The sequence below is a fragment of the Aptenodytes forsteri genome, unplaced genomic scaffold, assembly GCF_000699145.1.
Source record: "Aptenodytes forsteri isolate BGI_AS27 unplaced genomic scaffold, ASM69914v1 Scaffold93, whole genome shotgun sequence".
NCBI lineage: Eukaryota > Metazoa > Chordata > Aves > Sphenisciformes > Spheniscidae > Aptenodytes > Aptenodytes forsteri.
The window spans coordinates 1,038,443-1,053,193 of NW_008794665.1; the positions used below are offsets into that span (position 1 = coordinate 1,038,443).

At 38.1% G+C, this 14,751-nt stretch overlaps 1 protein-coding gene across 3 annotated transcripts in view; it reads left to right on the forward strand.

Moving 5' to 3' along the window:
• Nucleotides 1-14,751, forward strand: part of CCSER1 (coiled-coil serine rich protein 1) — a 687,005-nt gene that overhangs the window by 281,306 nt on the left and 390,948 nt on the right. For all 3 annotated transcript variants that reach the window (XM_009273535.1, XM_009273534.1, XM_019470564.1), the window contains exon 6: nt 12,711-12,788. In XM_009273535.1, coding sequence (XP_009271810.1) covers nt 12,711-12,788 — 78 coding nt within the window. The remainder of the gene's footprint in view (nt 1-12,710; nt 12,789-14,751) is intronic.

The window sequence follows — 14,751 nt, forward strand, 5'->3', positions numbered from 1 at the left end:
CAAGTGATGTACAGTACAATTGCTCACCACCTGCCGACCGATGCCCAGCCAGTCCCCGAGCAGCGGCCCGCCCGGCCAGCTTTCCCCAGTTTATGTACTGAGCATGACGTCACATGGTATGGAATGTCCCTTTGGCCAGTTTGGCTGTGCCCCCTCCCAGCTTCTTGTGCACCTCCAGCCTTCTCAGTCGGTAGAGCATGGGAAGCTGAAAAGTCCTTGGCTAGTGTAAGCATTACCTAGCAACAACTAAAACACCGGTGCGTTATCAACTTTGTTCTCATCCTAAATCCAAAACACTGTACCAGCTACTAGAAAGGAAATTAACTCTATCCCTGCCGAAACCAGGACAAAGGGCAGCTTCCTTCTACTTGATAATGCGTCAAGCTGTGCAAGATTCCTATGGAAAGAGTTTAACAATACTGATAGTTAAGTTCAGGTTTATGATTTTTCTTACTTCTACTACATATATTCAATACACATATCTGACCTAGATTCGGTTTGCATTTGGTGGGATGGTTCCTTTCTGGCATAGCTGGTTCGTAAGTCATGAAGAATGGCATAGTCATTCATTTTCCTACAAAATCCATAAGATTATAAGCCTGGGTGGTTTTAGTTCCTGGTTTTGGGATGCTAGACATCCTATTTTCTAAAATAACATGGTCTGACTTTCAGGCAATTAGGCTTGTTTTTCACATGCTCCAAATATAAGCATTTACTAGTGATGCTTTAAAAGCAAAGTTCTTTTGTTTTAGGAAACTTGTGGTAAACAGATGGAAATAATAGTATTTGTTGTTTTCTAGTTTGTGTGATGTTGTAGACATCGTCTGAAAAATATATACCTGCAAGTAGCTTTCCTAACCAGAGTATGCTCACCTAAATTTAAGTTTAGGTACCTGCCTACAATAACCTGTAGAACGCATTCAGCAAGAGTCCTATGAAAATCATTGTTCTCCTTCATGAATGAAATGATGAGGATTTTCTGTTGGATTTTTGCATGTGTCTGTTAAAAAGCTACAGAATGGCATTTTTTTTCCTGCTTGCTAGGTATGATATTCTCTAACTTCTTTGCAGAAAACAAACAAATGAAAAGTGATGTACAAGCCATTTGTATTCACTGTTAATATATTGTTTTTAAGAGCCACCGGTAAAAATTGCAAATTCTCCTTATTTTAAAAAAGTGTATTAATACGGTTTTGTTTAATATAAGATTTTCCAGAACTCCTGGTGCTGAACTCGGTGTCTCTGGCTATGACAAGGGTTAAAACTGCTTCTGGGCACCTGTCCATCGCCCTTCTAATACAGAAACCAATTAGACTTTATGCTACTGAAGGGCAAGCATGAGTGAAAGAAACGGAGCCATTAGACTAGAAAGGATTGAAACCTGACAGCAGAATTTTCTTCCGTCGTATGTGGGCAGCTTCCAGGCCCCAACTACAGCATTCCAGTGTTGCAATATGAGTGTTGTATGTTAAAAAAAAAAAAAAGATAAGTTTTTAAAAGCCATCATCATGTGTTCTGATTGAAGCAGAACTTCTGGCAAAAAAAGTTATGCGGCCATTAATCGAAAGGTATAATAAAAGAGATAGGCATGGGCGATATTGATTTTAGCATTCCCTCAATATTTATTTCTTCTGTTGAAAAGGCAATTTTCCACAAGTATGTTTTTGCATCTGCAGTGTATGTACTAAAGGTTTCTTATATTTGAACTGTTCATTTCCTGTATTCCAGTGCAAACTCTTTGCCAAAAAACATTCGTCTCTGTTCTCGGAGCGACGTCCTTTCCAAGATTGTCCTTTGTATGCAGTATTTGATGCAGACAAATAGAAAATTGTCCCAACTTTAAGAGGCATGAAAAAGAAGACTGATGAAATTTTTGTATTGAATTTAGCACCCCTGAAAGGTTGGGAGCGGCAGTAGGATAAGAACCAGACTACAAAAGGAATAATGTGAGCCAGGCTTTTCAGCCCAGCTCTGCAGATGGGCATCACTTGAACCCAGAGCGTGGCTGCTGCCTGCAGATCCTATGATCTCTCCGGGTGTTGTTTTATATCCTTTCGGATATCAATTTCCCTTGGAGTTCTTGAGGGTTTTAGGAGGAAGTTGGGGACTAGCTTTTGCTTGTAACTCAGATGACAGCTCATGCCTAGGACAAGGTAGTCACATGCAGTTTGCTCTTCATGAGCTTGCCGCTGGAAGCAGCTGATGCAGTGGCAACCACATGGCCTCCCTGCAGCAGCCAAGCGGTGTTAGCACCTGCCATCACCTCTGTGGTGCTGAGGAGTGAAAGATGCAACAACGATGCCAAGAAAAACTTCTGTTTTTACCATAACTGAGCCTACAGAGATTCTTGTAAGCAGTGGCAGCTGCTGAGAGCTAAAACTGTAGTGGTGGATGCAAGGGGAAGGGAAAAGAAGCAGATAAAAGAACCTCAATGGACCCACGTAGAGAGATTGCCATCAGATAAGCCAGGGTGCCAGCTGCTTCATGGCATAACATGAATATGAATAAACTCCTAGCCTGTAGCATGAGCCTAGGAGTTTGCTGACATGTCTCCTCATTTGCTTTGACTCTTGCTGGTTTATTTTTTTAATAGTTCTACCAAAGCTATTTCAAGGAATACTGACTTATCACATGGTGATTGAGCCAGTACCTTAACCTTGCTTTGTAGAATAACCAAACTAGAAAATAAATAAATATATAAATACAGTAGTGGAGATGCATGTAACAATACTTCCAAAGAAAACAGACAGTATTTATTTTTTTAAAAAAGTATTTTCATTTGAAAAGCTCTTTTATTTTATTGTAGTTAAATGAATGTGAAAGGTGTGTTCAATTTTTCTCCCTGGTTTCCCTATTAATGTTGAAGGGTAGGAAGAAATTATACTCATTTGTATTCCTGGACATAATATAGATGAAAAATGAATATTTTATTGCTAATGGCTTTATAAAATGCTATTCAGATATCTCAGCAAGTTTAATATGTAATTCCATTGCAAAACACAAAAACGACAACAAAATGCTCAGCTGAGGGCTCTAAAAATAATGATAATGCAATGCCTAAGTACTAGTACAGGCAACTTTTAACTCCTCCATTCCTTTGCAAGTTGCATCAGTTTGTTAAGCAATGCAGTTTGGCCTCCCCAGACTGTACAGAGCTTGGGGCTGAGAAGCTGTGTCAAAATGGAGGTTCACTGTAGCGAAACCTGACACATTTTTCAGACATGCAGTATTTGACCAGCTTCACTGTGTATCTTTTCAGTAGCAAACCAATCCTATGGCTGCTACATCACAGCAACTACATAAAGAGAGTCCTTCAGTCAATTTTGTGTGTGTGTGTTTTTATATTTAAATATACATAAACATATATTAATATATAGACACTTTATATATATTATATATATTTTAATATATATATCAGCCTGTCTATATATGGGCTGAAGGGGATGGGCATCAACCAAAGGAAGGGAGAAAGGTAGAGAAGGTGGGAAGACTTTCAGGTTCAGATAGATGGCACAACAGGAGTAGTGTTGGTGATGGGATGGAAGCATGGTGAATAGACGATGCTGTGCAAGTACCCGAAGAGGTAAGAAAGAGCTGACGATCTTGACAGATCTTGGTTTGAGCTGGTAGGAAGAGAAGTAAGTATTAGACTAGACAAGGGAAGAAGAACAACTAGGGCTAGAAAGGCTGTGGAGAGCTTACTGCAGTTGGGGTAGTTTCTGTTGAACTCTCTGCCAGGGTGGCAGTTGAAGTTCCCGTTGTGCCTTACCCGTCTTAATCTTTCCCTTAAGAATGAAAGCTGCTGTCTGAAGGTAGAAACTCAGCATACCACATATTTACAAAATCAAGGAAACTTTGTTCTGCCTTGACCAACTCCACTTTGGAACCTGCTTGCTAAACCAAAAAGCAGGCTTAGCATGCTTTGAAACTGTCTATGGTAATCAGAATTTCTACATTTCAGGAGCTGAAATATTGCCTTATATTACACAAAGGGATTCAACTTGCTAAAAACATTAAAGAACATTACTATTAAAAACACTATGAAGCAAATAACATGGCAAAACTTACTTACTAAATGTTTACCTTTTATTTCTAACAACATCATACAGAAAAAGTGCTGCAGCCAGGGAAAGCATATTTCAAATTGTTAAATGTCACTTACTTCTTTTCTTGCAGTGGGAAAAAGAAATCTGTCTTTCTTGATTTAGCAGCAGACACATACAGATGTTTAAAATGTTTCCTATAAGTTGTTACGGGGGAATTCAAGACAGTTTTGAGAATGAAGCCTCTGCATCTAAATAAGTTAAAATACCCTCTCAGAAGTGGTTCCATACTGAAATTGTAAAAACCCTTCTGAGAACTGATGAAGAAGTGAGAATAATTGTAGTCACAACTTTTAGAAAGTGCAAAGTGGCTTGTTAAAACCTCAGTGAAATGCATAGCAATTGAAGGCATCTGAATCTTGTTGAGAAACACAGAAAAATAAAACATAGCCTCACATTAAAACACCAGTGTGAAAATCTGGCAATGTTGTCCTTGATGCTTAACGGGTAAAATAAAGGTAGAAAACAACCGGATGATTGAGCAGCAAATTATTAATGAAAATCAGGCTGGCTTCATTATGTTCAGATTTAAAAAATAAGTTTATTAATGTTATGAAACATTGTCCTCATTCAGATGAAAACAGTATGTGGCAGGGAAACTGCAGGCAGAAAACTGACCACAGTGTTGCAGGAGATATCACCTATATCCCTATGTACTTATGGCCAAAGGGATGTACTGAACAGTAAAGCATGTGTAGTTTTTTGGACATGAGTTTAGTGTATGAGAAAATGTGCACCTTAAAGAAAAATATTCATTAATAGCAAGTGCAAATAGATTTTTGTCTTGAAAGAACCGTGTCTTTCTCTTGTAGACTAAAAAAGATGTTACATAGGCTGTAAGGAGATCATGAACATCTTTCAAGCTTCATGGAGAACAGCTAATTGTATGAGTATATGAGCATAGGAACTGTTTTGCTGAAATTGGCACCTAAATCCATGTCTGGCTTCAACAGTGGCCATCTGTGGATACTTCGGAGGAACTTACAACAACCTGTTTTCAGGAGCATCTTTTTCCTAACTCATCAAGACAGTTATTTCCACATATCCAGAAGCATATAAATATATATCCTGTGTATGTTTTTATCCTCTTTAATATAATTGTAGGTGCATCTATTGTTTGTATTAATATCTGATCCTTTTTGGCTCCAGCTTATATCTTGGTCCTGGTCTGTTATGATACGTGATGATGCAGAACATGCATAAATGTGAAAGGGAGGGAGAGGAGGTGATTCTGTTATGATTTGATCCTTCTCGGTTTAATTAATTGATTGCTTATTTTCTAAGTGTTTTATTTGGAAGGGTAGAAAAACGATGGATCTGCATGCAGGGAAGATGTAGGAGTTTGAGAGAGCCCAGAGACACTTTGCTGATAGACTCTTCTTTGAGTGGATGCGGACATTTTCTTCCAGATTCAGGCTATAGCTGTAGTATGGAGCATCAGTGTAGTTACTCTTAGTGCTGTGATGTAGGCTTTGGAGAAAGAAAATGTCTTTGTGACTGGAGTGAAAAAAAAACATCACTGAACCTACTGTATGAGACAACCGTCATATTTGCTACAAAACTGAACGCAGTTCAGTTCAATATTTGAACCTAAAAGATCTCCTGCAAGGAAAGAAAAGCAATTGAAATAGGCAGCCTGCAGATTAAAATCCCAGGAGAGTACTTGGTTCTCTCAATTGACTGCTGAAAGAGCAGAAAAAGCTGATGTTATATGATATTATTAGGGAAGAATATACAAAAACAAAATGTCAAGGCTGGATAGTGTAGTCAATGAAGTATGAAAGAAACAATAGAAACTGAAGAGGGAGTAGAGTTTTGCTCAAGGAAATCAGTTCTCCACTATGTTGTCAACAAAGCGTTTGCATCTGTGAAAGCAACCCCCTGGTTTTCATTAGGATAAAAACATGACTGGGGTTGCGTTTGATGTGATGTGTCATAGTAGCAGTCCCAACTCTCACGCTGACAGTCATTGATGATCCTGCGGTACTCTTCACAAAGAGATGTTAACCCCAAAGTCATTGTCCAATTACATTCGAAATTACATTCTGCTTGCAGACAGAAGTGAAGGGGGTTTTTAGACATCAACTGGAGTTGAATTTGCTGTTTGGGAAAGTAAAAGTAGTTTTCTCCTACATATTAATGGACTTTTCATCTAACCTCTGTGTGCCGGGGAATTATCTGACCAAGGAAACTTGTGTCTCTGTTTATGACGAGTCTTGTGAAGGAAAGCAGGGACTAAAGACAAACTGGAAGGATGAGCAATGAAAAATCAAGGTGAAAATAAATTTATATGCTTATAAAAACAGACTGTTTTTTTCCCTCTGTATGTACTCAATTGTAAACCAGCAATCTCCAATTCTTGAGCCTCTGTTTAGAGGCTTAGTTCAGCTTTCTACTTTGTTTACAAATTTAAAAACATGTTTATTAAGGTGGTATCCTTGTGCCAGTTACGATACGGTTTATATGTGAGGTATTTTCATACTGCCATTTTTAGAAACTGAAAAGAAGATAATAGTAGTAATTTGTGCCTAGTACTTTGGTATCCTTACACTTCTGCATTTAATATAAGGAGAGGGGAGATAGGTAGCTTAGTAAATTTAAATATTTGAGTAGATTAAATATCTGTTAAATATAAAACAAACTGTGTGAAAGTATAATCTGAGTGTAAACTATTTCAAACACTGTAGCCCTGCAACAAACTATGGACTGGTTATATAGTCTTTATGTTGCTTGCTGGTTATGGGCTTTGTAATTAATTTAGCCTGATTAAAAGGCTAAAAGAGCATCTTTCCAGCTATTTTTCAAAGTAGAAACAAATAGCAGTCAACAAAATATCCTTCAACCTGATCCCTACTTGCTGGAAAAAATTATTGTGCAAAATACTACATTTAATGTGTTTGCTCAGAGTTCCTGAGAACTCAGGGCCTTTTAAAATAAACAGTACTAGACATACAAACGCTGGTAAGTGACAGATCAGCGCCTTATCTTATATGAGGAGAAATTTCCCACTGGCATTTCACAGCTCAGGTGATTAGCTTTGCTTAGGTTGTAAGAGGAATCGAGGCTAATCTGTCCGCCTGTATACTAAGTGCTGGTTGAGAATCAGTAGATAATTGAACCACTAAAAACTTATTTGGCTATCCACACCTCACGTACGAGCATAAAAAGAGGTAGCAAGAAGTGGTAGCAGCTGTAATTTATGGTTCTCCACTGCGATGGGAGCTACGATAACTCAGGTCAGATGCAAGACCCACGCAGCCTTCTAAGCTACAGGAGCAGCAAGCTCTAGGCAATGTCTCAAATAACTGAAAGCAATAGTCAAATGTCTCAGCTGATAATTACATGTATTAGTAATTAGTAAGAATAATTAACTATACCTACCAATAAAAGACACACAAAATAGGTTTCTAAATAACCACCTGGATTGTATTCAAAGGTGTTAGAAAATAGGCCTAAACACATTCTTAAGGAGGCACTTCCATTCTTAGTGAATGAGACTGGAGATGTTGGGGAAAATTAATCAAACGTGGCGGGGGGTGGGAGGTGAAAGCTCATTTCATGTGTCTGCTATTTTTTCTTACCAAAACTAATTTTGATTTTGCTGGCCTCAATTGCTTACAGTAATTTTATTTGCAGGAAGTGTATGTATCAACAAAACCTCTTCATGACATTAAATAAAATAGAAACTACAGAAATCCCAGCACTCCAAAAGTGTGTAGGGGAGCATTGCACACTCTGGATGAACAACCAGAGTGCTTGGACTTGTGATTTCCTGATTTCTATCTTTGTTTTTAACAGCCCTTCATAGCTTTGAGCAAAGCACTTCCCCTTCTTTTTCACTACCATTGATAAAATAGGATAATGATATTTAAGCAGAATATTTCATAAAGATGTTATGCAGACCCATTAATAAATCCATTTGCAGGTTACCTTGATTACCTTCAGTATGTCAAAATGTCACTACTGAGCTTGCTGACTGCACTTATTTAATTTCCTAGTTCTACTCAACTTCTAGATTATAAAATGATACTTGGTGGCATAACTTATGATACAACTAAAACTATCACCCTGAAAGTCAGTTCAACACTTATCCGCTACTCCTTAGAAAAAGCTATAAAGTACACAGATTGTCTTTTCTTTTCTTCAGTTATTATAAAGATTTATTTGATCTCTAGCTCTAATATCCACTGAAGGTTTTCTCTGTCAGTATTAACTTCTTAGATCAATAAATTGCGATACTGATCTCCAGAGAAGTCAATGTCTGCCTACTATCATTTCAGTGTTTACCCTTGTTGAAAAGCAGTTGTAGCAAATTAAATTGGCTTCTGTCAGTGGATGATATACACTGGATGGTCCATATTTTATGGTACAATTAACGAAGGTTGATACATAGGCCTCTTCCTGGAGAAGATCGGATTAAAGACAAGGGTTTGTAGCAAGAAAAATCCCGATTTATGAGGTGAGGTGAATCTGTTCTCATTTAAAGAACAGTTGCTGAAGACTGAAAGATGACTATTGTTTTCAAAGAAGCATGGTTTTAACAATGTGCATTTATATATACTGGATCTTCTGGAAAAACACTGACTACATTCTCTAATTTGCCAATAGACAGTTTATGTCAGTATGTGGATTTATGAAACATTCTGTTTTGAGGCAGGTATACTGTGCTGGTTTGGGTGGGATAGCATTCATTTTCTTCATAGAAGCTAGCATGGGGCTATGTTTTGGATTTGTGCTGGAAACAGTGTTGGATCATACAGGGATGTTTTCACTACTGCTGAGCAGGGCTTACGCAGAGTCAAGGCCTCTTCTGCTTCTCACACCACCCCACCAGCCAGTAGGCTGGGGGTGCACAAGAAGTTGGGAAGGGACACAGCCGGGACAGCTGACCCCAACTGACCAAAGGAATATTCCATGCCATATGGCGTCATGCTCAGCATATAAAGCTGGGGGAAGAAGAAGGAAGGAGGTGATGTTCGGCGTTTGTCTTCCCAAGTAGCCATCACACGTGATGGAGCCCTGCTTTCCTGGAGATGGCTGAACACCTGCCTGCCGCGAGCGGCTGTGTGGTGCTTAGTTGCCGGCTGGGGTTAAACTACGACATATACACAAGTGGAAAAAACAAAACAAAACCAAGCCTGTAACTACTTTAAAACAGCTCCAGAAAGAGCCGCTTTCTCTTGAATCTAGCTAAAATGGTGGGAATCTGTCCTCAAGCAGGATCCCGATCCTGGATCTCCAAACAGGATGCAGAAGTGGGAAAAGTTTGTTCTCTTAGACTTCTTTTCTTCCTTTCCCTTGTTATCAAGAAATTTCCTGATAGTTAATCACATTTTTAACATTACTCTCTGAGGATAAATGATTAGCATGGCCTGGCAGTGAATCCATGGTACCTGTTGGATGCAGTTGCACAATGAGGATGTTGTATATTTAGGCTGATCAACTCTAGAAATTAGAAGAAAATTTGGGCATTGTAATCATACAACAATTATTGGCAAAATTCTAATAATGTCCATTTGCTGGATTTTAACAGCCTGCTCGAAATTAAAAAATGGCCTAAAAGCAATGAAAGGCAGGCTCACAGGGTTGTTTTCGACATGGGCAAGACAGTATTTTCTAAACTGTTCTGAGAAATACTTGAATTGCTTGGTATTCAGGTATTTCAAAAATGGAATTTAGATCATTAAAGCTTTGCAACATTCTGTGCCCTCCAGAACACTCAGAGGTTTCCAGCAACGCAGGGAAAAGGCTCAGTCTACAAAACCCAGCTGTGGTATCACTGTGCATCAAAAATACATTTTAAAATGTTACAGTTGCACAGCAAAGTACTGCAAAATTAGGACATGTCCTAATTTACCTAATTTTGCCTAATATGTGTAATTATGGTACAAATTATGTTTAACATCTACTACAACTTATAAGATATGATTATAGCCTAATGGTGTAGCATCTTCTAGTTAATTTATAACTAACATCTATCAACTTTAAGCCAGACTTAAAGTGAGTGCTGCTTTTATAAGAACAGAATTGATTTAGGCAAGATCAGATAAAAAGTCCTTGTTGGGTGAATTCCTCACAGAGGTACTTTTTTGTGTGTATGGGGAGCTTTAGACTGCAAAGTGTGATTATGACAAATAACCCGTGGACGGTACATTTAGGTGGGAGGTGTGATGTTTGAAATTGTTAATACGTCCCTTCAGGAGGGCAAGCTGACAACATGTCTCAAAGCAGTGATTAATTTGGAAAGGTTTTTTTTTTTTAATAGCTCAAGAAACAACCCTTTTGGTACTGTCTCACTCAATTCTCCACTATAATAAACTGTGTTAGCGCCACTGGATTTAATTAATTTACACTGGCAGAGAAGCTGCTCTGCATTCCTTAGAGAGGAAAATTGCTGAAGTTGTTGGAGGAGCCACTGAGGGTATGTATACGTGGACAGCTGTAGCCAGACACAGGCTTTTCTGCCAATGCTCCTATCTGGCCAGACACAAACCATTTGCAGTCCAGAAGCTATATAGTCACGGTGTCTCTACAAATATACCCCACCTCTCAGCAACCTTTCAGGCACGGTGCCACATCAGCGTGGCATCCAGACCTGGGCTGGCTCGTGTCCAGTCATCACAGAAGAGCGGATGTTTTTCTGAGGCCATCATGTGGATGTTGCCTTGACAAGTTTTGTCAAAGCAACTTCGGTGTCCTCAGGGCTGTTCGACCTTTCTTAGACTCCAGCTATTACTGAAGAAATTGCGGCTCGTGTGGCATACAGGTACCAATCTGCTTTGCAGATTTTCGTACTGAGGCTGTTTCAATGCTTAAAAGATTGAACTGCCTTCCTGCGCACTTCTAATTGCAAATTAGGGCACTTGATTTGGTTTGGAAAGCAGCTACTGGATTTTTTTCCCTCTTAGGTTTTTTTCTGTTCTGTGTAAATTAAAAGACAAATTGTCCTCAGCTGAACTGTTGGCTTTTGAGACAGAATGTTCTCACAGAAGAGGTCTCCAGTTTTGTCTGCACTTTGAGTTTAATGTAAAAGAACTATGTTTCACTTCCTTTTAGTAAATATTATCAGCCCGTTTCCTTGATCATCAAGTGCAGGAGTCCGTGTTAAAATTTGTAATGTTTCTGAATACCAGAGCGATGGATTCAACAAAGATATTGGCTTTCTGACATGTTATAATCTCCCTTATTCCTCAACAACTTCTCTGTGTTCCGTGGATTATAAACTACCTGTCTCTCTTTTCTCTTAGGGAATAATTACCATGGCTCCCTCCTTTCTCCTTTACTTGCATCCCTTTTATTTAGCAAGTAACTGTTGTCTTTTCTTTCAGGTATGGTGTAACTGATAGGTATCTGATTAAACTCAGTGATTTTCTCAGTAGGTGTCAACTTCGAAGTCTATGCCCTCTATTTCAGATCTGACATAGGGATTTCGTACCCAGAATTTTGTCTCAGTTTTCATCCTGTACTAGTTGGTTGGCTAAAATATGATATCTCTGCATAAAAATCTTCTGATGAATGAATTGTTAGAACTTTGTGGGTGGTGCGGTATTTTTCACTTGCAGAATTTGGGCTTATCGAAGGGGTCATAATAGATTCATAGCAATGTGAAACCAGATATCTGATTAGTTAATTGCATAAGCTGAATTCATTAAATCATTCTGCATTGCAATGCCACAGCGTAAAAAGGAAATGAACTTCTGGCCCATGCAAACTTGTTTTTTTATATTCTCCATTACATCTTTTCTGTTTTATTGGTGGTGGTGGTGGTGGATTTTTTCATTTTAGCACTTAAGGACTTATTCCCAAGAAGTATTATATATTCTAGTTTTCTCCAGAACAGTCTTGGTATTGGTTGTGTATTTTTTTAAATCCAGATTTTATTCTTCTATTATTATTACCATTCCAAATTATTAAGAGTTTCCACACTTCTTCTCATATCTGTCACATCTGTAAAAATAATGACCATGCTAACCAACAGGTTACTGAAATATCACCTAAAAAAGAATGGGTTTTTAAGTCAATCTTTCAAGCATTGACCGGATAGGTCCATTGAAGTATGCTGACTTATTTTCATTATTAACTTTGCTGTTCACTGTTTCTTTTCATATATTAGTGCTCGTTTGTAAGATATATTGACTCATGTGAAAGTGATCCTTTTTTAAACTTCGATCCAAACATTTTCCTGCAATATATTGCTTTCCTGTTGATTTTGCCTTTTAACTTTACTGTTGGGCCATCCAAAAAATAATAAAATTTAAAAAAAAAAAGTATATCATAGCTTGTTCTAGATGAACAAATTTTTGTGTTCTCAGTTATCCTCTTGTATTACTTTTTTGTAGACACAGTATGTTTGCTTATTTGTGCGTACGTTTCAGCCTTTGAATGGGGAGTTCAGTTAAAATAAAGGAAATGCAAAGTACTTACCCATTAGTGAAATACTTACTTTTACTAATTAAAAGTAAATATAGTACAGATTGCAGTTGCATTGTCAACCTAATTCTGTTGGATTTTCAGTGTTGTTTTTGAGCTCTTTTTTTTTCCCAAAATGTAAAAAGATTTCCGTAGAACTTGATTGGAAATGTGAACTCCTGTGTGCTTTTCTTTCAGAGTACGGACATGAGTCCAGCTAGTAGCACCACCTCACTCCCTGTTAGCCCTCTTCCTGAGGAGCCATTATTTTTCAAGGTACAGTTAATTCATTTCATAATAAATATTGTATATGAATTTTAGCTAATCATGTTATCTAACGTACTATTGAAGTCCTATTACTACTGCTTCCTTTTCTTTAAATTACTGTGATACCAGCAGACGTTCTTATGTGTCACAATACCATGCAGTTTTCAAGAAGTACCTAGAATAAAACGTTATCGGTTTTGAGAAGTTTATTCTTCCAGCAGACTAGAGCTATAAACCGTTATTTATAAGACTGTGTTTTTATCTATCTCATCTGCCGGTGATACATTTTGATATGTGCATTCCTGTATATGTGTGTGTATGTCATTTTTCATAAACAGATTTATCTTTATATTGCATTTCAAATACATGTTTTAATGAAACAATGATTAGTTACTGCAAAGATACAGGAGACATTAAAGATCTGTCAAAGAACAGTTTTGGCATAAATCCAATGTAAGCCATAGGCCTGTCATTTTAGTGAATTTTAATAATAAATGATGGGATGATATCTGCAACTTCGAAAGGTTTAAGCTGTGAGGAACAAGTGGCCCTATGTCACCTTTTCACCTGAATTCATGGTATCCAGCACTGGGACACAGAATGGCCTTAGGCAGAGCCCGACTCTTGGAAGAGGTCTCCTGAGGCCACCCAGGTATTCAGAGCAGTGCTGCGGCTGCAGGCGAAGCGGTTGCCTTGCCAGTTGTTTGCTGAGGCAAGGGAGAGGGAACCTGGGTTTTCAGCACCATTGTCTCAAACGTGTGTCACACTATGGACAAAGTTACACTCACAGGAACATCCCTTTTAAAATTTCCCCTTTCCCCAGTAAGTTTCTGCCTACTGTATGAAAACAATTAGTAGCTTGGCTTGTGTTTTCAGTTGCTTTGTGATGATGCTGAATTAAGGCTGAGGAAGTAGAATTAATGAAGTTTGATGATGTAAAGTTTGCGTCTCTCCTGCACTTGCCTCCAGCGCTGGAAATACCAGCCTCCTTCAGACCTGGCCAACCCCATAAAAAAACTTGGTGGTTTTTTTTTTCTTTTTCCCATATTTTGTATGTCTGTGCAAGAGTTGTACCCTACAGTTCATAACCAGCTAGCTAGCCAGCTGATTCCTGTTACTAGAACTGTGTTAAGGACAGTTAAGGACTGTGCTTGCTTGGGGGTTTCATCAGTGGAGGTACAGATGGGATATCTGTGGTCAGCTGTTCACCGATTCTCATTCCTCTTTTGGGATTTAATGTTTTCAAGACCCCTAGCTCTTGATCAGATTTGGCTGAAATTGAGCAATGTTGTACCAAGATACTAGAGCACACAAGTCTTTTTTCCTTGGGAAGCCACATTAAATGCACGTTGAAGTCCACTCAACATTATAAGACAGATTCAGTAGTTATTGTTTCTCCCTGTGCCTGGGAAACCACTAAGATACATCACATACAAAGAAATGGGCTGCTCAGCTCAGATAAAGGTGTAAGAGGTAAGAAAATCTAACTTGAAATAGTTACAATAAACTCTCATGCTTTTAAATTCTCAGCTGAAGTAAGGAAACACTGCTCTGTTTGCATCAGGAGCACTCTGACAAATACACTGTAGTGCCTTTATTTATTTTTAAAGGAAATGGTGCTTGTATAGCTCAAAATGGGTTGCAAATGACTTCTTTGAAGTGGAATAGTTGCTCTAATAAAAAAATGAAGGTATTCATATTAAAAGTCTCCTTCCTTTATATTTAATAGTAGAAAATGGTACAAGAAACTGGAAAAAAAGGGCAAGAAGCATTATTTAATCTTTCATTTTCAGTCAGTTTTCAGAACAGCAAACATTTTCCTTTGGAATTCAAGTAAAATGGAAGCCAGACCAGGAAAAAGTCAAATACATCTCACAGCCAATGTCCTTAAGTAGAAATAAAAGTAATATAAAATCATAGAATCATAGAATCATAGAATCATTGAGGTTGGAAAAGACCTCTAAGATCATCG